Source organism: Electrona antarctica (genome assembly GCF_951216825.1).
Source record: "Electrona antarctica genome assembly, chromosome: 3".
NCBI lineage: Eukaryota > Metazoa > Chordata > Actinopteri > Myctophiformes > Myctophidae > Electrona > Electrona antarctica.
This window is the reverse complement of record NC_136808.1, coordinates 54335913-54352233: the sequence shown is the minus strand read 5'-3', so window position 1 is coordinate 54352233 and position 16321 is coordinate 54335913. Positions and strand designations below refer to the sequence as shown.

Below are 16321 nucleotides of genomic sequence, written 5' to 3'. Positions count from 1 at the left end.
CTGAATATACACAACAACCTCTAGGTTCAGCTAATTTGAGTAGTTCCCTTTCACTACGTAAAGAACTATCCAACCGTTACACCTCCAAAGCAAAGCAAAGTTCTTTGTTTACCCAGGGTGAATGGACTAAGCTCGACGAACTTGTTTACAGCCAGACCCTGCTCATAGAACATTTCATGGTAGGGGTTCAATGCCTTGCTCAAGGGCACTTCAGCGGTGGTAATTCTAACGTGCCGGTCCGGGGATACGAACTGGCGACCTTCCGATAACAAGACCGCTCCGTAAACCGTTCGGCCACCGCTCCCCTTGTTAATTGCTGACCAATGCACTCGGCATCGAGAATTGGGTTGGGGTTAAGTCCCTGCGTCATTTGTACATCATACAGTATGTGTGTGCTTGTACATCCTGCCAGTTTGTGTAGCCTCACGTCCCACGTTGGGGTGCATACGTACGTTGGTTAGGCCTCACTCAGACCTTTACTGCATGTTGTGTGTTGTGTAGTGTCATGGCCGTGTAGTGTCATGGCCGCCCCAATGCATTTCCAATGGAAGTCACATGGTTTGTAGTCCACATTTTGGACTACAAGCTGTTGTATGGCTTTCGGCTGTGTTTCGACTGCGCCCCTCCCCCTCATACAACACAAATGTTGTGTCAAACCATGTGACTCCCATTGGAAATGACACTACACGGCCATGACACTACACAACACACAACATGCAGTAAAGGTCTGAGTGAGGCCCCTGCGGCTTAAAAATCACCCATGCTGCGGGTTAACCGTTTGGCCGCCAGGATTAATTAAAGAATGATTACTATTATGCCAGGATATTCCCCCAGTTCAACCCTTATTTTGAAGATCCAAAACAACCGCAACGCAACCGGAACCGGATGTTGACTGAATGGTGTGTTGTCGGATTAGGTGTTGATCTCTCACAAGACGATGATAAGTACTGTACAGGCCGGTGCGCGAGGCCCTGTGCGAGGCCCTGTGCGGCACCATTCGCACTACCCAAAAAGCGGCCCTGGATACTAGTTACTAGATTTAGATGATTAACACAAAACATGCATACTTAGGCCCTAAATATACTTATAGGCTATTTGAAACATAGTTGATAAGCATTGTGATGTGTTGTGAGCTTGCAGATAAGCTATTTTTCGAAAAAGTGAGAAACTTGTAAAATTGTACATTATTTTGGTGCCATGCTTACTCGACGTGTACAATGTTGAATGCAGGACTTATATTGTTTATGTTGTGTTATATATAGCTACTTTCTAAAACGGTTAGTCCCAATACTTGATTCTGATTGGCTGGTTACCGTCACGTGACCGTAAATTTCACCGATAACCCACACCTTCAATCACTTTGTATCATCCTGCAGCCTTGTAGCTGTACTGGGGAAGGGGAGCGCTTGATTGCCTTACACATGCTGGCCGTGCGGGCGTGTGTAAGCACCGCCCAGCTCATATGACTGTGAATGTGTGGCTCCAGGCGGCCCCGTAAAGACATCAAGCGCTATTCTCCCGTCACATAGCCTACTTGCCGAGAAAAACAAGGAAGTGATGTGGCTCGCTCTGGTGGCGCAAAGCGTAGCTACTTTTGTGAATTTAATAGTTTTATGAGGTTAATATTGCTATATGTTTGTAACCGTTTTAGAAAAGCAATAAGCCACTCGAGGCCCCAGCTTACCGGGTATTTTACAATGGCTGGGAGGTAGAAGACCCTCCGCTGCGTGTCGGGTCTGCCTACACCTCCCAGCCATTGTAAAATACCCGATAACCTGAGACCTCTCGTGGCTTTTGTATCCCATTTTTCACCCCTGTGTCAATTATCTAATGTGATCCTGGGCTCTACACACCCTCCGCCAACCTAGTCCCCATATATGGGGGACATGGGGAGAGCAACGGACTTGAACTCATGCTTCCTTCATGCCTGATTGTCCAAGTTGCACCTTTACACCTGACAGGGGGGAGTTTCCTTGGTTGAACGTAGCGCGTGGAAGGAACACCTTATTCCAGGGTTCCCCAATAGGCGGCCCGTGGGCCATTTGCGGCCCGCGGAGCGCCCCCTTGTGGCCCCTGGAAGAATTAAAACGTTTTTTGTTTTGTTTTCGGGGGGTGTCCCAGATATAAATGGCATTAAATGGGGGTCAGTAGCCTATGCATGTCAAACTGGGCACCCCCTCAAGGACCACTTAATTAATTAATTTTTAATTAATTAATGAAAAAATAAAAAACCCAATTTTTCGTGTGTGCGGACTCGGCCCCCAGCCTGGTTCTAGTCAGAATATGGCCCTTGAGGAAAATTAATTGGGGAACCCTGCCTTATTCCAACCAGTTCCTTTCCCCTCCATCAGGCGCCCCGGCTGGCCAGGGGGAGGCAGTTTAGAGACCAGGATTACTGCATGTTTTTTGTGAGGGTATCTACCCTAGGGGACACGGGGAGAACATGCAAACTCCACACAGAAAATGTGAGTATACTTCTTCCGCGACTGGGTGTGACACCTATACTCTTTCAGATATGCAGTACTTTCAGCAATATTGGTTTTCAATGTTGACAAGGAACCAATAAAGGATGACAACAAATGGGATTAATATGATCATCTGCCCCACAGGATGACACACATACTGTACAAGAACCAAGCTATGATTAAAATTGTATGCAACAATAGGACTATGCTTTTATTTCATTACAATCCTAACATGCACAAAGGCACAAGGGAGGGAGGGGGCTTGGTGGGGGTGGGGGAGCTGCATGTCACAGCTGGCTTATTACATAAACGTAAGTAATGCAATTGTGTCCAATATAAATATATGCATGTGGGTTTGTGAGACACTAGAAATCATTTATGCATGGTTAACCCATTTTGGGCGGAAACCCCATTTGGTGTTCTAAGCATTATGTTATGCTTTAGCTATTGAAAAATAGCAGATCTACAAGCTCGTAGCGCGCCACCGAGTGCCGCGCTACGAGCTTGTAGATCTGCTATTTTTTGAAAAATCGTGAAAATATAGTGCAAATCTTTGAATATATATTCTTTCAGAGCGAACGTTTTTAACTTGAATCATTGCTTCTGAGGGGTTCCTGGAATAACATATTTTCAAATGGGGGTCGGTGGCCAATTATATATATTTTTTGGGGTCCTTGACCAGCACCACTGATACAGAAACATTTCAGAAAACTGTCAGAATTTAGAAGACATTTTCTTAAATTCCGACGTTGGGTACAAATGGGTTAAAAGAGAGCTTTGACATTTAATATTGATAGTACTTTGGCATTAACTGTGCTGGATATCTCCCTGGGTAATCACCATTTTTTTATATCAATATGGCGTTGCTGTCCGGCACAAACCTCATAACTCCATGTTGTGAGCTTGTAGATCAGCTATTTCTGCTATTAAAAAATATAAATACACCTTAAAACCCATTTTGACCTGAGATCAGATTCTCAGGTCAGTTTTCTACATCCTGACAGTTTTCTGAAAAAGCTATGTTTCTGTCAGTGGTTCTTCCGATTTTTCAAAAATAGCAGCGCGCTATGAGCTTGTAGATCTGCTATTTTTCAATAGCTAAAGCATAACATAATGCTAACACCAAAAGGGTTCCCGCCCAAAATGGGTTAAAAGCTAAATTGAGTCTTAAGTGTTTTATGAATACTGAACCAGTTAAATGTATTCAAGAACTTACGGATATACAAGGTTTCCGCCCGACAGTGACACATATGCTTTGATGTCAGTTTCTCTATCCAACCAGTGCCTGATGGAACTCATAATAATGGCCTCGATTGCGATCTCATGACAGATGTGGCTTGGTCATGCGTTTTGTGTGAATTAAAGGGAAATTACAGTGGCGTGCGGAGAAAAGAAAACATACCTGACATTTCTAGCTGTGTGTGTGTGTGTGTGTGTGTGTGTGTGTGTGTGTGTGTGTGTGTGTGTGTGTGTGTGTGTGTGTGTGTGTGTGTGCATCTATCACGTCTGTATATTGAGTTTTTCATACTCAATACACATTATCTTGTCTTTCTCATATCTCATATATCTCATGGTGTCTATTGATCGTTCTGCAACTGCCAGCTGCTTATAATGTGGTAAATTAGAAAATACTCGAGCACACTGTAGCTATTCTTATAAATATTATATGAGGTGCAGATAGTATAGCCTACTATGAATGCTATTGTCCTGTTCTGACGGTATGCTGGAGACTCATGAATGTAAGAGTTTGAAGTACAGTTAACATGTAAATAAATTCACCAAATGGACACTACAAAGCTGTCTGTCTGTCTGTCTGTCTGTCTGTCTGTCTGTATGTCTGTCTGTATGTCTGTCTGTCTGCCGCCTGTATTGCGTGCTCGGATTATGCCTCAATATGGACATGCATGAAATTCGCAGCACTGATGTCATATCTGTATGACATCACAGACTGGGCTCAAACTACTGCCCAATAACCTGTGAGTTACAATACTTGAGTGGACAGTGGATGAGTGGACAGTGGATGAGTGGACAGTGGATGAGTGGACAGTGGAAATCCTGACCCAGGCATTTCAATGAAGCTCATCAACCAGTGCTTACAGACAGTATGCTGCCCGCATGCACAGTGGTGTCCAATGGGCACTTTCCATGATAATAGTCTCTATGTCACAAACTACCTCCGTAGGCAAATGCATGCATGAGTCAAACCCATTGGTTTGTAGGAGTGGTGTAAACCACTCCTACAACTGGCTTTGTTAGTTTACGTGTATGTCTGTCTGTCTGTCTGTTCGTACCAAAAAATGAGCACGGTTGCTACCACACGGGTGTGATTTGTTAGTTTACGTGTCTGTTCGTACCAAAAAATGAGCATGGTTGCTACCACACGGGTGTGACTTCATTACGTCAGACATTACGTCAGACCACAGTTGATCAGTCTATATAAGACCTTACACCACTCAGTTCACACGGGTGTGATTGGCTCAAAATAAATATTATTTTGATTGGGTGGGCAGGACATAGGTGCATGCATATGGAATACCCTGATGTCATCAATGTGAATGTATGATTGATTGATTGATTGATTGATTGAATTATGTATTAGCAGTTTGCAGAATTACAGTAGGCCTACATTCAAGCACAACTCAATGCAAAAACTGTTGACTGTGAGTGCACGACACCATAACATAAAGCATTACACTTGTTTACAATAGGGTCCAGCTTGTTCAATTCATAGACGGAACTCCATAAAGCAACACATGTACGGACAAGGTGCAAAGGGTAGACTACACTACTTGTATTGCATAACCAGGTGAGGTATGCATTTCATTGGTTTAAATAAATGGTAAAGAAAAAATAACAATACAATAATAAACATATTATTTATGTGACATGTTTATTGTGAAAATTGTGCCAGGGAGACAATATAACACATTTGATTATAACAAAAGCAACGTTAATCTTAAAAAAGTTACACATGATCACTTTTATGATGTAATGGTTAGAACACCTGCGGTCTCTGGTTGCATTCCCATAACAACCATGTGCTCTTGAGCCAAGCTCTCTCTGCACTAAACCCTACATCACAACAAGAGTGTGTATGAATACAAGAGGAGAACGACATATTGAACTAGATTATTAACCACTTTAAGGCCCATTATACCAGGGACGTGTACACATAGACATCAAAGGGGGCTTCAGCCTCTGCCCTTTTACCCGTCTATAAAACAACTGCCCTCTCCAGACCACGAATGTAGCATTTTACTATGGTGGAAGACATGCAATTGCCACTCCTCTCCTTTCCATTCCATGCCGGAAGGAAGGCAGCATTCTAGGACAATTGCTTTTTTTCTCCTGAAGTCTCCTGAACTTGAACTCAGCATTTTGTGCTGAACAAATTTGTTTAGAAATCCATGTCATCACACCTGCTTCTCCACTAGCTAAAGAGTACTGGGTTGCGCCCCGAAAATAGCTGATCTACAAGCTCTCAACGCGTCGCAGCGCGACGCGTTGAGAGCTTGTAGATCAGCTATTTTCGCTATGTTTTTGTCCAAAAGTGCCCTCTTATACGGGAGTACAGCCCCTGACACTCTCTGCACGTCCCTGCTATATACTTTTATATACTCATACATCATACGACGCACCATCAAACATAGCTGATCTACAGGCTCACAACGCAGGCTGAGAGAAAAACAAGAACAGTTCAATGAAACTATTCTGCATGCTGACATGAGAGACAAAAACAAAAGTGTGATCTACTTGAGGTCACACAACTCAGCAGTGGCTCCAGTGCAATTAAGGCTAACTCCAACATGGAGGTTGTGTGTGAACGTGGTGTGGACTGTGTGGAGGAGAGTCATGGTGTCGTCAGACACGCTGTAGAAGGACAGAGTACCTGCACTGTGGTCCAGGTACACTCCTACTCTGAAGGACACACGGCCTGGGATGGGAGTAGCAATGCCTCTGTGTATGAACATATAACCTTGGTTGGTACGCTTTAAACACCATGATTTATCATAGAATCCAAATGCACATTCCTTAGCAGACCCTGTTCTGCTGATATCTTTATATGAGACTGCATGACGCAACAGCTCAAACGATCCACTGGTCTCACTCTCTAACTCCCAGTACCAGCGTCCACTCAGAGCCTCTCTACTCAGAACCTGACACGCTCCAGTGAATCTCTCTGGGTGATCAGGATGTGATTGTGGTTTGTTCATCATCGTTACTTTCCTGTTCCCTTTAGACAGAGACAGGTATTGATGAGCTGTGTTTGGATCGAATGTGATCGGACGCGAATATTGTAAGAACTCAGCTCTGGTCTTGGGTTCTGCTGGTGTTGACAGTAAAACATCCACTCTGTTCACTGTCTCCGAGACGTTTGTCCCTTCCTCTGTGAGAATGTCCTCTGTGAGAATGTCCTCTAGCTTGTCCCTCATCTTGGACAAGGCCAGAGTCAAATCTTCAAAGTATCTCAGAGGACGGACATGGCTGCTGCTGACTGGGTGTGTAGATTCACCGATGGTTGAGAGGGAGGAGGTGTAACGCTGTAGGAAACAGATGTGATCCTCTGTGAGTGAGAGATGCTCCAGCTCAGCATGTCTCCTCCTCAGTTCAGTGACCTCCTGCTCCGCACGCCTCCTCAGTCCTTCAGCACGACTCACTTCGCGTTCCTGCTGGTCTCTGATCAGCTGCCTCACCTCAGATCGTCTTCTCTCCATGGAAGAGATGAGCTCAGTAAAGATGGCGTCACTGTCCTCCACTGCTCCGTCAGCACAGTGGTTGATGGACTCCACCTCCTGGTGAAGCACCTTCACGTCTTTCTCTCTCTCCTGGATTCTCTGCCGGATGTTCTGCTGACTCGTATCGAGCTCTTTCTGTCTCTCAGCCCGTTCAGCTGCAGCTGAGATCGTATTGTGACCTTTGTGTTCGTCCATGGAGCACAGAGAGCAGATAAGCAGCCGATCGGTACGACAAAAAACCTTCTTCACTTCGTCGTGACGAGAGCAGATGTTCTCCTGAAGCTCTCCGGAGGCTTGGACCAGCTTGTGTCTCTTAAATGCAGGAGACTGATAGTGAGGCTGGAGGTGAGTGTCACAGTAAGAGACCAGACACTGAAGACACGTCTTCACAGCTTTCAGTCTCCTCCCAGTGCAGACATCACAGGCCACATCTCCAGGTCCAGCGTAGCAGTGATCAGGAGGAGCAGCTTGGAGTCCTGTTGATTATAGATTGATACATATGGATTTATCAATCTCATAAAATTGTATGTCTCCGCTGCCTGATAACTGTGTTAGACTAACATAATTGGTTTGGTTTAGGTTTATTTATTTAGCATGTAGTACAAAAGATAGACAATACATATCAAAAAACAAAAATACAATGCAAGGAAAGGAAGAAGCCAGATGGCTTATTTGGAATCCTTTCCTGTATGAGGTCAATTGATTTAAAACAGATTAAAAGTTCAATTAAGAACAATACAAAAGTCTAACAGGTTTGGCAAAGGGGGGCAGATGTGTAATAAAGAAATAAAAAACAACAGACTGCACAAAAAAGGGAAATAAACAAAACAAACAACAAACATACAAAAGAAAATATGACACATAAAAGTAAATCATGTAATCTACAGAGAGGAAGACATAAGATATTTCTTTAGATGTTTTTTGAATATTGACAAGGATGATGAGGATTTGAGTGAAGCATCTAGGGAATTCCATAGATGAGGGCCTCTAAATTTGATGAAAGATTGATGTTTGGAAGTACGACAAAAAGGCAATTCAAAATCATCTCTTTGCCTTGTGGGGTAGGAGTGAATGTCAGAAGTAACACGGAAAAAATTGTGAAAAGAAGAGGGAATGTCTTGTATGCATTTTTTTAATTTAAACATAAATAAACAGGTCTGAAAAACGTTTACTTTGTCAATGGGTAATAGTGAATATTTGATAAAGAGCGGGGCAGACGGTTCATACCGATTTGAATGTGAAATCATTCTCAGAAACCTTTTTTGAATGATCAGTAATTTAGAGAGATGTGTTGAATATGTAGCAGCCCAGACAATATTACAGTAATTAATATGAGGGAAAATTAAGCTATAATAGAGTGTTAAGTGACATGAAGGAAGAACAAAAGGGCAGATTTTTCTCAATATACCAAGCATCTTCATAGACTTCATACATACAGTATCAATATGTTGTTTCCAATTTAAATGTTCGTCTATAATGACACCCAAGAATTTAGTATGTGGAACCTGGTAAATTTCAGAGCCATTGATTACAATTTTAGGTTTTTCTTTGGGAAATGTTTTGTTAATATTGCTAGAAATCATGAAGTTGCATTTTTTTATATTGAGAGTAAGCTTATTCAATTGAAACCATTTGAAAACATCCAACAATTCATCATTAACATATTTAACGAGAGTATTTAAATCCCTGTGTGAGGCAATGAGATTGGTATCATCTGCAAATAAAATAGGCAGAAGCTTATTGCAGTTCATGGTTAAATCATTAATATAAATCAAAAATAATAAAGGACCAAGTATGGAGCCCTGTGGCACCCCGACTGAGATTTTCAACTTTGCAGATATGCAACCATTGATACATACATATTGGTCTCTGTCTTCTAGATAATTAGAAAACCACTTGAGAGCAACATCCTGAAGGCCATATCTATTAAGTTTAGAAACAAGAATTTTATGATTTACAGTATCGAAAGCTTTGGTTAAATCCAAGAAAACCCCAAGAACAAATTTCTCATCTTCTAGAGCAGAAGAGATATTGTTAGCAAGCTGTAACAGAGCTTGTTCAGTTGAGTATTTCTTGCGAAATCCATATTGGTGGCAATAGAGGATGTTGTTCTGAAGTAAGTGAGCTGAAATTCTGGAATAGATAAGTTTTTCCAAAATCTTTGAAAAGCAGGGAAGAATTGATATAGGACGATAATTGCTAAAATTATTTGAATCTCCTGATTTGTGTAGCGGCACAACTTTTGCTATTTTGAGTTCATGCGGAACGACACCAGATTGTAAAGATAAACCAAAAATATGAGTTAAAGGTTGAATAATAAAATCAATTATTTCTTTGATGAAACTACTTCTGAACCCATCATGCCCTTCAGCAGAATTCTTTAAATTTAAGACAATGCTTCTCACTTCAGCAATACTGGGGGGCTCAAAACTGCAGAGTGGAGAAAACTGACCCTTAATCAGACTAGCTGGTATTTCATCAGAATCATTTATGTTTGCTGCCAGCGAGAGGCCAATATTGACAAAGAAATCATTTAAACCATTTGCAATCTCTCCCTGATTGAGAGGAGAACCTTCATTTCCTAGTACCTCAACTGGAACAATTAATTGTTGTTTTTTGCGTTGTAACAATTGATTAATGACACTCCACGTGGACTTAGTGTCATTAGATGCATGGATGAATTTGTCTGAGAAATATTTCTTTTTTGCATTCCTTACAGATTGAGTGAAAGCATTTTTGCATTTCTTATAAGTGTCCACATTAAGAGGCGTGGGACTTAGGATAGATTTTTTTATATAGTTTCTTTTTTAGAAGAGAATGTTTTCTTAATTCTGTGGTGAACCAAAGGTTTGCTTTAGGAGCTTTTTTCTCTTTTGTAGAAGTTATCATTGGGAAGCATTTCTCAAAGACAGGATTAAAAAGCATTAAGAACAACTGGTAAGCTTTCTCCACATCTTGCAGCCCTAAAACACCATCCCATGAAACACACTTTATAGAAGATATGAAGAATTCTACATTCCTTTTGGAATATTTACGATATTTAATTTCCTCTTGTACCAAGTTATTACTAAGTGCATTATCATTAATATGAATTACTTGGAAAACTGGGAGATGATCTGAAATATCATTTAACAAGAGGCCAGAAGTAATTTCAAGGTTCAAAAAGTTAATTAAAATATTATCAATAACTGTGGCTGATGAAGTAGTTATTCTGGAGCGTCTGAGAATTGAAGGATAAAAATAAGTAGAATAAAGAACATTAAGAAAATCTACAGTAGCTGACTGTTTACTGTTGAGAAGGTTTACATTAAAGTCTCCTAATAATACACACCTTTTCCGCTCTTTAGAAATCATTTCAAGCGTGTGATAAAGGGCATCATTAAAAATGGCAAGATCTGACTCAGGTGGTCTGTAAATGCACCCAATTATGATGCTTTCCCCATCAAAGGGTAAGCATGATGGAATTTCCACAAACACAGCTTCCACTGAGGTCTTATCAAAATACTGGTTTAGCTCCTTTTTTTCCTTGAAATTAAACTGGTCTGAAACATAGAGGGAAACACCACCACCTGGTGTGGTGTTTCTACAGGAATGAATAGCATTATAATTTTCCAAAGGATAGAGACATGTAATATTATCGTGAAGCCATGTTTCTGAAAAGGCCATTACTGAAAATGAGAAATTTAGGATAGATAGGTAATCAGTTAATTGATCATAATGTTGAGGTATACTACGAATATTTAGGTGGAAAAAAGAAAATGTACTTGGCGCTTTTACTTGAGCAGAATTACTAAACTGATCATCAGAGTAATATTCACAAGATAATTTAACATTTTTCAGGTCAACATGATTTGAATCAGGATTAAAGAACTCATCATAGATGCTATCCTTATCAATACATAAATCAAAAGGATTAAATGCTGGTAGACTAGATATGGGTTGTAAAGGCCCATAAATATGGTCAGTCATGATAAAAGAAAAAGAAAAAACAAATAAGAAAGACTGTTAAAAATTTAAAAATCAACAAGCAATAGCATGGATCTAAGTTTCGCGAGGGGGATGAACAATCAACTTATCAAACTTCAAATAGGCATAGTTTCCTTTCTGACGTTCAGCCTTCATTTGTGGCAACAAATCCTTTCGTTTTTGCCTGACGCTTTCAGAGTAGTCTTCGTTGATATAAAAGTTTGTGTCCTTCAGATTCTTAGCACGTTTGAAGATTTCTTCCTTGTCCTTGAATCTGAGGAGCTTTGCCACTATTGATCTTGGGCGTCCTGTAGGATCATATTTGCCGACACGATGAGCTCTCTCAATTTCAATGAGTTTAGGGTCAATTTCAAGGTGGGTGGAAAACAGATGTTTTACTTTGGTCTCAGCGTCAGTCCAAGATTCTGATTTCACATCAGGAATGCCGTCAATTATTACATTGCTTCTCCTAGATTGGTTTTCCAGGTAATCCAGCTTTGCTGACACATCATTTGTGGAGGTAAGAGAGGCCGACAGCCTTTCAGATATGGTTTTCTCATCCTCCATGCATTTTGCATTACTGATTTTTAGGCCATCAAGCTCAGCCTGAGAAAACTGGAGGCTAGCTTTTAAATCATCAACATTCCTAGACATGTTGGCCACTTCCCTCACCAAGTTATCAACACGAGAGACTGTGGAGTCCACAAGAACTTGTAGACATGCCTTAAAGCTCTTTTCTTGCAGATCCATTAAGTCTTTAAAATAAGACTTCTGTTGATCGAGTAATTCATAAACCATTGATTTGGTAATAGCATCATCACTTCTTGTCTTGGCCATTTCACCGACACTGACCTGGAGCCTGGGGCTGCTAGCTAGCTGCTGGTGGATGGTGGTAGCCCAGTCAGGGGCTGCTAGCTGCTGCTGCTGAAGGTGGTAGCCCAGTCAGGGGCTGCTAGCTGCTGCTAATGATGGTGGTAGCCCAGTCAGGGGACGCTAGCTGCTGCTGCTGGTGGAGGTAGCCCAGTCTGGGGCTGTTAGCTGCTGCTGCTGGTGGTAGCCCAGCCTGGGGCAACTTGCTGCTGCTGCTGCTGCTGGTGGTAGCCCAGCCTGGAGCTGCTAGCTGGTGCTGGGGACCAGCCTGGTGATGCTAGCTGCTGCTAGCTGCTGTTCCAAGCACAGCAAAGGTAGCAGGCCGAGGAAGCACAGATTCATCAAATATCATGAAAAATAAAAATCATCCAGAACATTTGGTTGCATGTCAGCTTAGATTATCACCAGAATGAAAGAGCAGCACTTGGATATAAAGACAAAAAAGTCTATAAAATTGAATTATAGACAAAACAAGCAGGAGAAGGTCAGGAGACCAAACACCACACACATGCAGCTGATCTATGACCTAAAGATGGCAGCTGACCTAAAGATATCCTGACACACTGCCATGTTGTTAGCCTTTTATATTCTTGTAAACAAGACGTTTCATCTCTTTATTGGTTTATAAATGTATATCTGACAGACAGTGAGCTGTATTTACAAGAGAACTTAAAGCTGTCTCACCTGTCTTCTTCAGGCTCTCCACCACCTCAGCCAACATGGTGTTTTTCTTCATAACAGGTCTTGGGTTAAATATGTGTCTACACTGTGGACAGCTGAATCTCCCCCTCTGGTCGTCCTGGTTCCAGTGTCCCTCAATACACCTGCTGCAGTAGCTGTGTCCACAGGGAACAGTCACTGGATCCTTCAGTAGATCAAGGCAGATAGAACAGCAGAACTGTTCCTCATCCAGTTGAACACCCTGCTGTGCCATGTCTGTCTGTCTGTCTGTCTGTCTGTCTGTCTGTCTGTCTGTCTGTCTGTCTGTCTGTCTGTCTGTCTGTCTGTCTGTCTGTCTGTCTGTCTGTCTGTCTGTCTGCCTGCCTGCCTGCCTTGCCTGCCTGCCTGACTGACTGACTAACAGATTGAGTTAAGGTTGGTTTAACACAGATACGGGAGATCCTTGATTCTGGTTGGTTCCTCAGAGGTCACATGGGATGAGAGATCCTTTTCGATTGGTTCGTACGGACACAACCACACTGAACCTTGTCCCTCGTATTTTTATTGGGCCGATAAGAAAAGGCTTGGCAGGAATCTGCTGACTCTCAGGTGAGGTTCAAGGTTCGTCTTTATTTCCTTGTGTTTACAGCAGGAGATTATAACATATGTATTATATCTTGGGTTCAGGTACAGGAGATTAACCCATTTAGTGTTAAAAACATTCACTTTGAAAGAATATATATTCAAAGATTTGCGCCACATTTATACGATTTTTCAAAAATAGCAGATCTACAAGCTCGTAGCGCGCCACTCGGTGGGGCGCTATGAGCTTGTAGATCTGCTATTTTTCAATAGCTAAATTATAACATAATGTTTAAAACACCAAAAGGGGTTCCCGCCCAAAATGGGTTAAAATTCAGTCATGCATCAGCCATGACTGGACTGTAAGGCTGTACCTTAGCCCTTTTTTTTGGACTCGAACTTCGGCAGGAATTCCCGAGCGAACATCCCGACCATTTGTTTCCAATTAATTTAAAAAATAGCGTCTCCCCTGCTCTTTATCAATCTCTCTCGTCTCTCCCAACACACACACACACACACACACACACACACACACACACACACACACACACACACACACACACAAACACCGTCGACTCAAGTGGCTCCGTGAAAACAGCTGATCTGCAAGCTCACGTGAGCTTGCTGGCAGGCAGCTAAAACAGCGTATATTGCTCGTTATTTGTTCCACCTGTGTATTCTGGGAGGCGCATTGAAGTGAAGTGGGCACAGGGCAAAAGCAGATCCTCCGTGACCGTTTTGCTTAACAATGATCAGAGTTCCATACTTTTTGTGATGTGATGCTAGAGAGCATATGCTAATATATCATGGCCCCTGTCAGCGATCATGCTGGTGTGTGTGTGTGTGTGTGTGTGTGTGAGAGAGAGAGACGCGTCAGACATTCCATTCAATTCACCTCAGCTGCAGGCCAATCACCAAATTACAAGCACGGGAGATGGGACAGCAGAACTAGGAGGAACTTCTGACAGGAATGCACTAGAAACTTACTTTTTTTTTTACATGCTCATATCGCATTCTCGCCGAGATATATTTTCGAGTTAATAAAAAAAGGGAAAAAATAATAATATTTTTGATTTAATAAAAAAATAAAAATAAATAAAACGAATGGTTCAAGCCCATTAATTAAGATTCGAGTGCCAACCCTAACGAGCGAACAATCGAACCTTGAATGTTTGGGGACAGCCTTACTGGACTGCTGCAAAACATTTATTTTTTTGAGCCGAATGTGAACAAAACATAATAGCCTGGGTACCGAGGCTACAATACATTTGACCTTGTGGTCCATGAGGTCAAATCTCAGACTGTTTTTTTTTTAGTGGTGCAAACCACTCCAACAACTGGCTTTGTACCCGTGTACCCGTGTTTGTTCGTACCAAAAAAACGAGCATGGTTGCTATGGTTAGTGTGTGACGTCACTGACATAGCTGATCAGACTATATGAGACCTTGCACCACTCAGTTCACACGGGTGTGATTTTTTTTTTGTTTTTCAGACACGTAAACTAACAATGATGAAATCACACCCGTGTGAACTGGATGACCATAGCAACCATGCTCATTTTTGAGTGGTGTAAACCACTCCTACGACTGGCTTTGTTAGTTTACGTGTCTGTCTGTCTGTCTGTCTGTCTGTCTGTCTGTTCGTACCAAAATGAGCCTGGTTGCTACGGTCACCCAGTTCACACGGGTGTGATTTCATTACGTCAGACATTACGTCAGACCACAGCTGATCAGGCTATATAAGACCTTACACCACTCAGTTCACACGGGTGTGATTTTTTTGGTACGGACAGACACGTAAACGGACAGACACGTAAACTAACAAAGCCAGTTGTAGGAGTGGTTTACACCACTCAAAAACGTTTCAAAACCGTTTAATTTATTCAGCTCGGTTATGGGAGGCTTGTGTGCAACGCTGGATATACTGACAAACAGATATATACAGTGCTAAAACCATGATAGACACTGATATGACTGGTAGTGCCTGTAATGCCTGTGGGTGACAACGGTACCAAAATATAAACGTGCTCAGTGCTGACATCATAGTACTGACATCATTGACTGCTCATTCAGAATAAAAATGCTCATGTAAACACCTCAGTATATTTACCACATAAACACTTTATTCCTAATGCTCCTGAGAGTTTGGAATACATGCATTATTTGTTGTTGTATTACTTGTCTGCCCTTAGTAGTAGTAGTAGCATTCTGAACCAGCAATAGGCTACTTTTAGTAGTAGTAGTAGCATTCTGAACCAGCAATAGGCTATTGTTAGTAGTAGTAGTAGCAGCATTCTGAACCAGCAATAGGCTACTTTTAGTAGTAGTAGTAGCATTCTGAACCAGCAATAGGCTATTGTTAGTAGTAGTAGTAGTAGCATTCTGAACCAGCAATAGGCTAATTTTAGTAGTAGTAGTAGCATTCTGAACCAGCAATAGGCTACTTTTAGTAGTAGTAGTAGTAGCATTCTGAACCAGCAATAGGCTACTTTTAGTAGTAGTAGTAGTAGCATTCTGAACCAGCAATAGGCTACTTTTAGTAGTAGTAGTAGCAGCATTCTGAACCAGCAATAGGCTACTTTTAGTAGTAGTAGTAGCATTCTGAACCAGCAATAGGCTACTTTTAGTAGTAGTAGTAGCAGCATTCTGAACCAGCAATAGGCTACTTTTAGTAGTAGTAGTAGCATTCTGAACCAGCAATAGGCTACTTTTAGTAGTAGTAGTAGCATTCTGAAAAAGCAATAGGCTACTTTTAGTAGTAGTAGTAGCATTCTGAACCAGCAATAGGCTACTTTTAGTAGTAGTAGTAGCATTCTGAACCAGCAATAGGCTACTTTTAGTAGTAGTAGTAGTAGCATTCTGAACCAGCAATAGGCTACTTTTATTCAGGTTCCATGTAAACGGCTGGGTATGAATCTCTGTATGAAATGAATTAATTCTGAATAAATAAATATTGTCCATGTAAACACAGCCAGTGTACATTCTGAAGTGCATAATGGTGGATGTTACTTTGTTTACCTACCTGCAACCATAAGAGGGGTTT

The 16321-nt window shown here is 41.7% G+C and overlaps 1 protein-coding gene across 1 annotated transcript; it reads right to left on the bottom strand.

Moving 5' to 3' along the window:
- Positions 1–5992: 5992 nt before the first annotated feature.
- LOC306920858 (tripartite motif-containing protein 16-like) lies at positions 5993–13097 on the bottom strand. Its single transcript, XM_079497802.1, has 2 exons — positions 12722–13097; positions 5993–7677 (listed from the first exon to the last, which is right to left on the bottom strand). The coding sequence occupies exons 1-2, from the start codon at positions 12969–12971 to the stop codon at positions 6215–6217; spliced, it is 1713 nt and encodes a 570-aa protein (XP_079353928.1). The 5' UTR covers positions 12972–13097; the 3' UTR covers positions 5993–6214.
- Positions 13098–16321: the final 3224 nt, after the last annotated feature.

What these genes read in the sequence shown, in the direction of transcription:
- LOC306920858 (XM_079497802.1), bottom strand. Translation starts at nt 12,971, where the DNA reads ATGGCACAGCAGGGTGTTCAACTGGATGAGGAACAGTTCTGCTGTTCT. An exon ending in GGAGAGCCTGAAGAAGACAG is followed by an intron (nt 7,678 to 12,721) that starts GTGAGACAGCTT and finishes TATAATCAACAG; the next exon opens with GACTCCAAGCTGCTCCTCCT.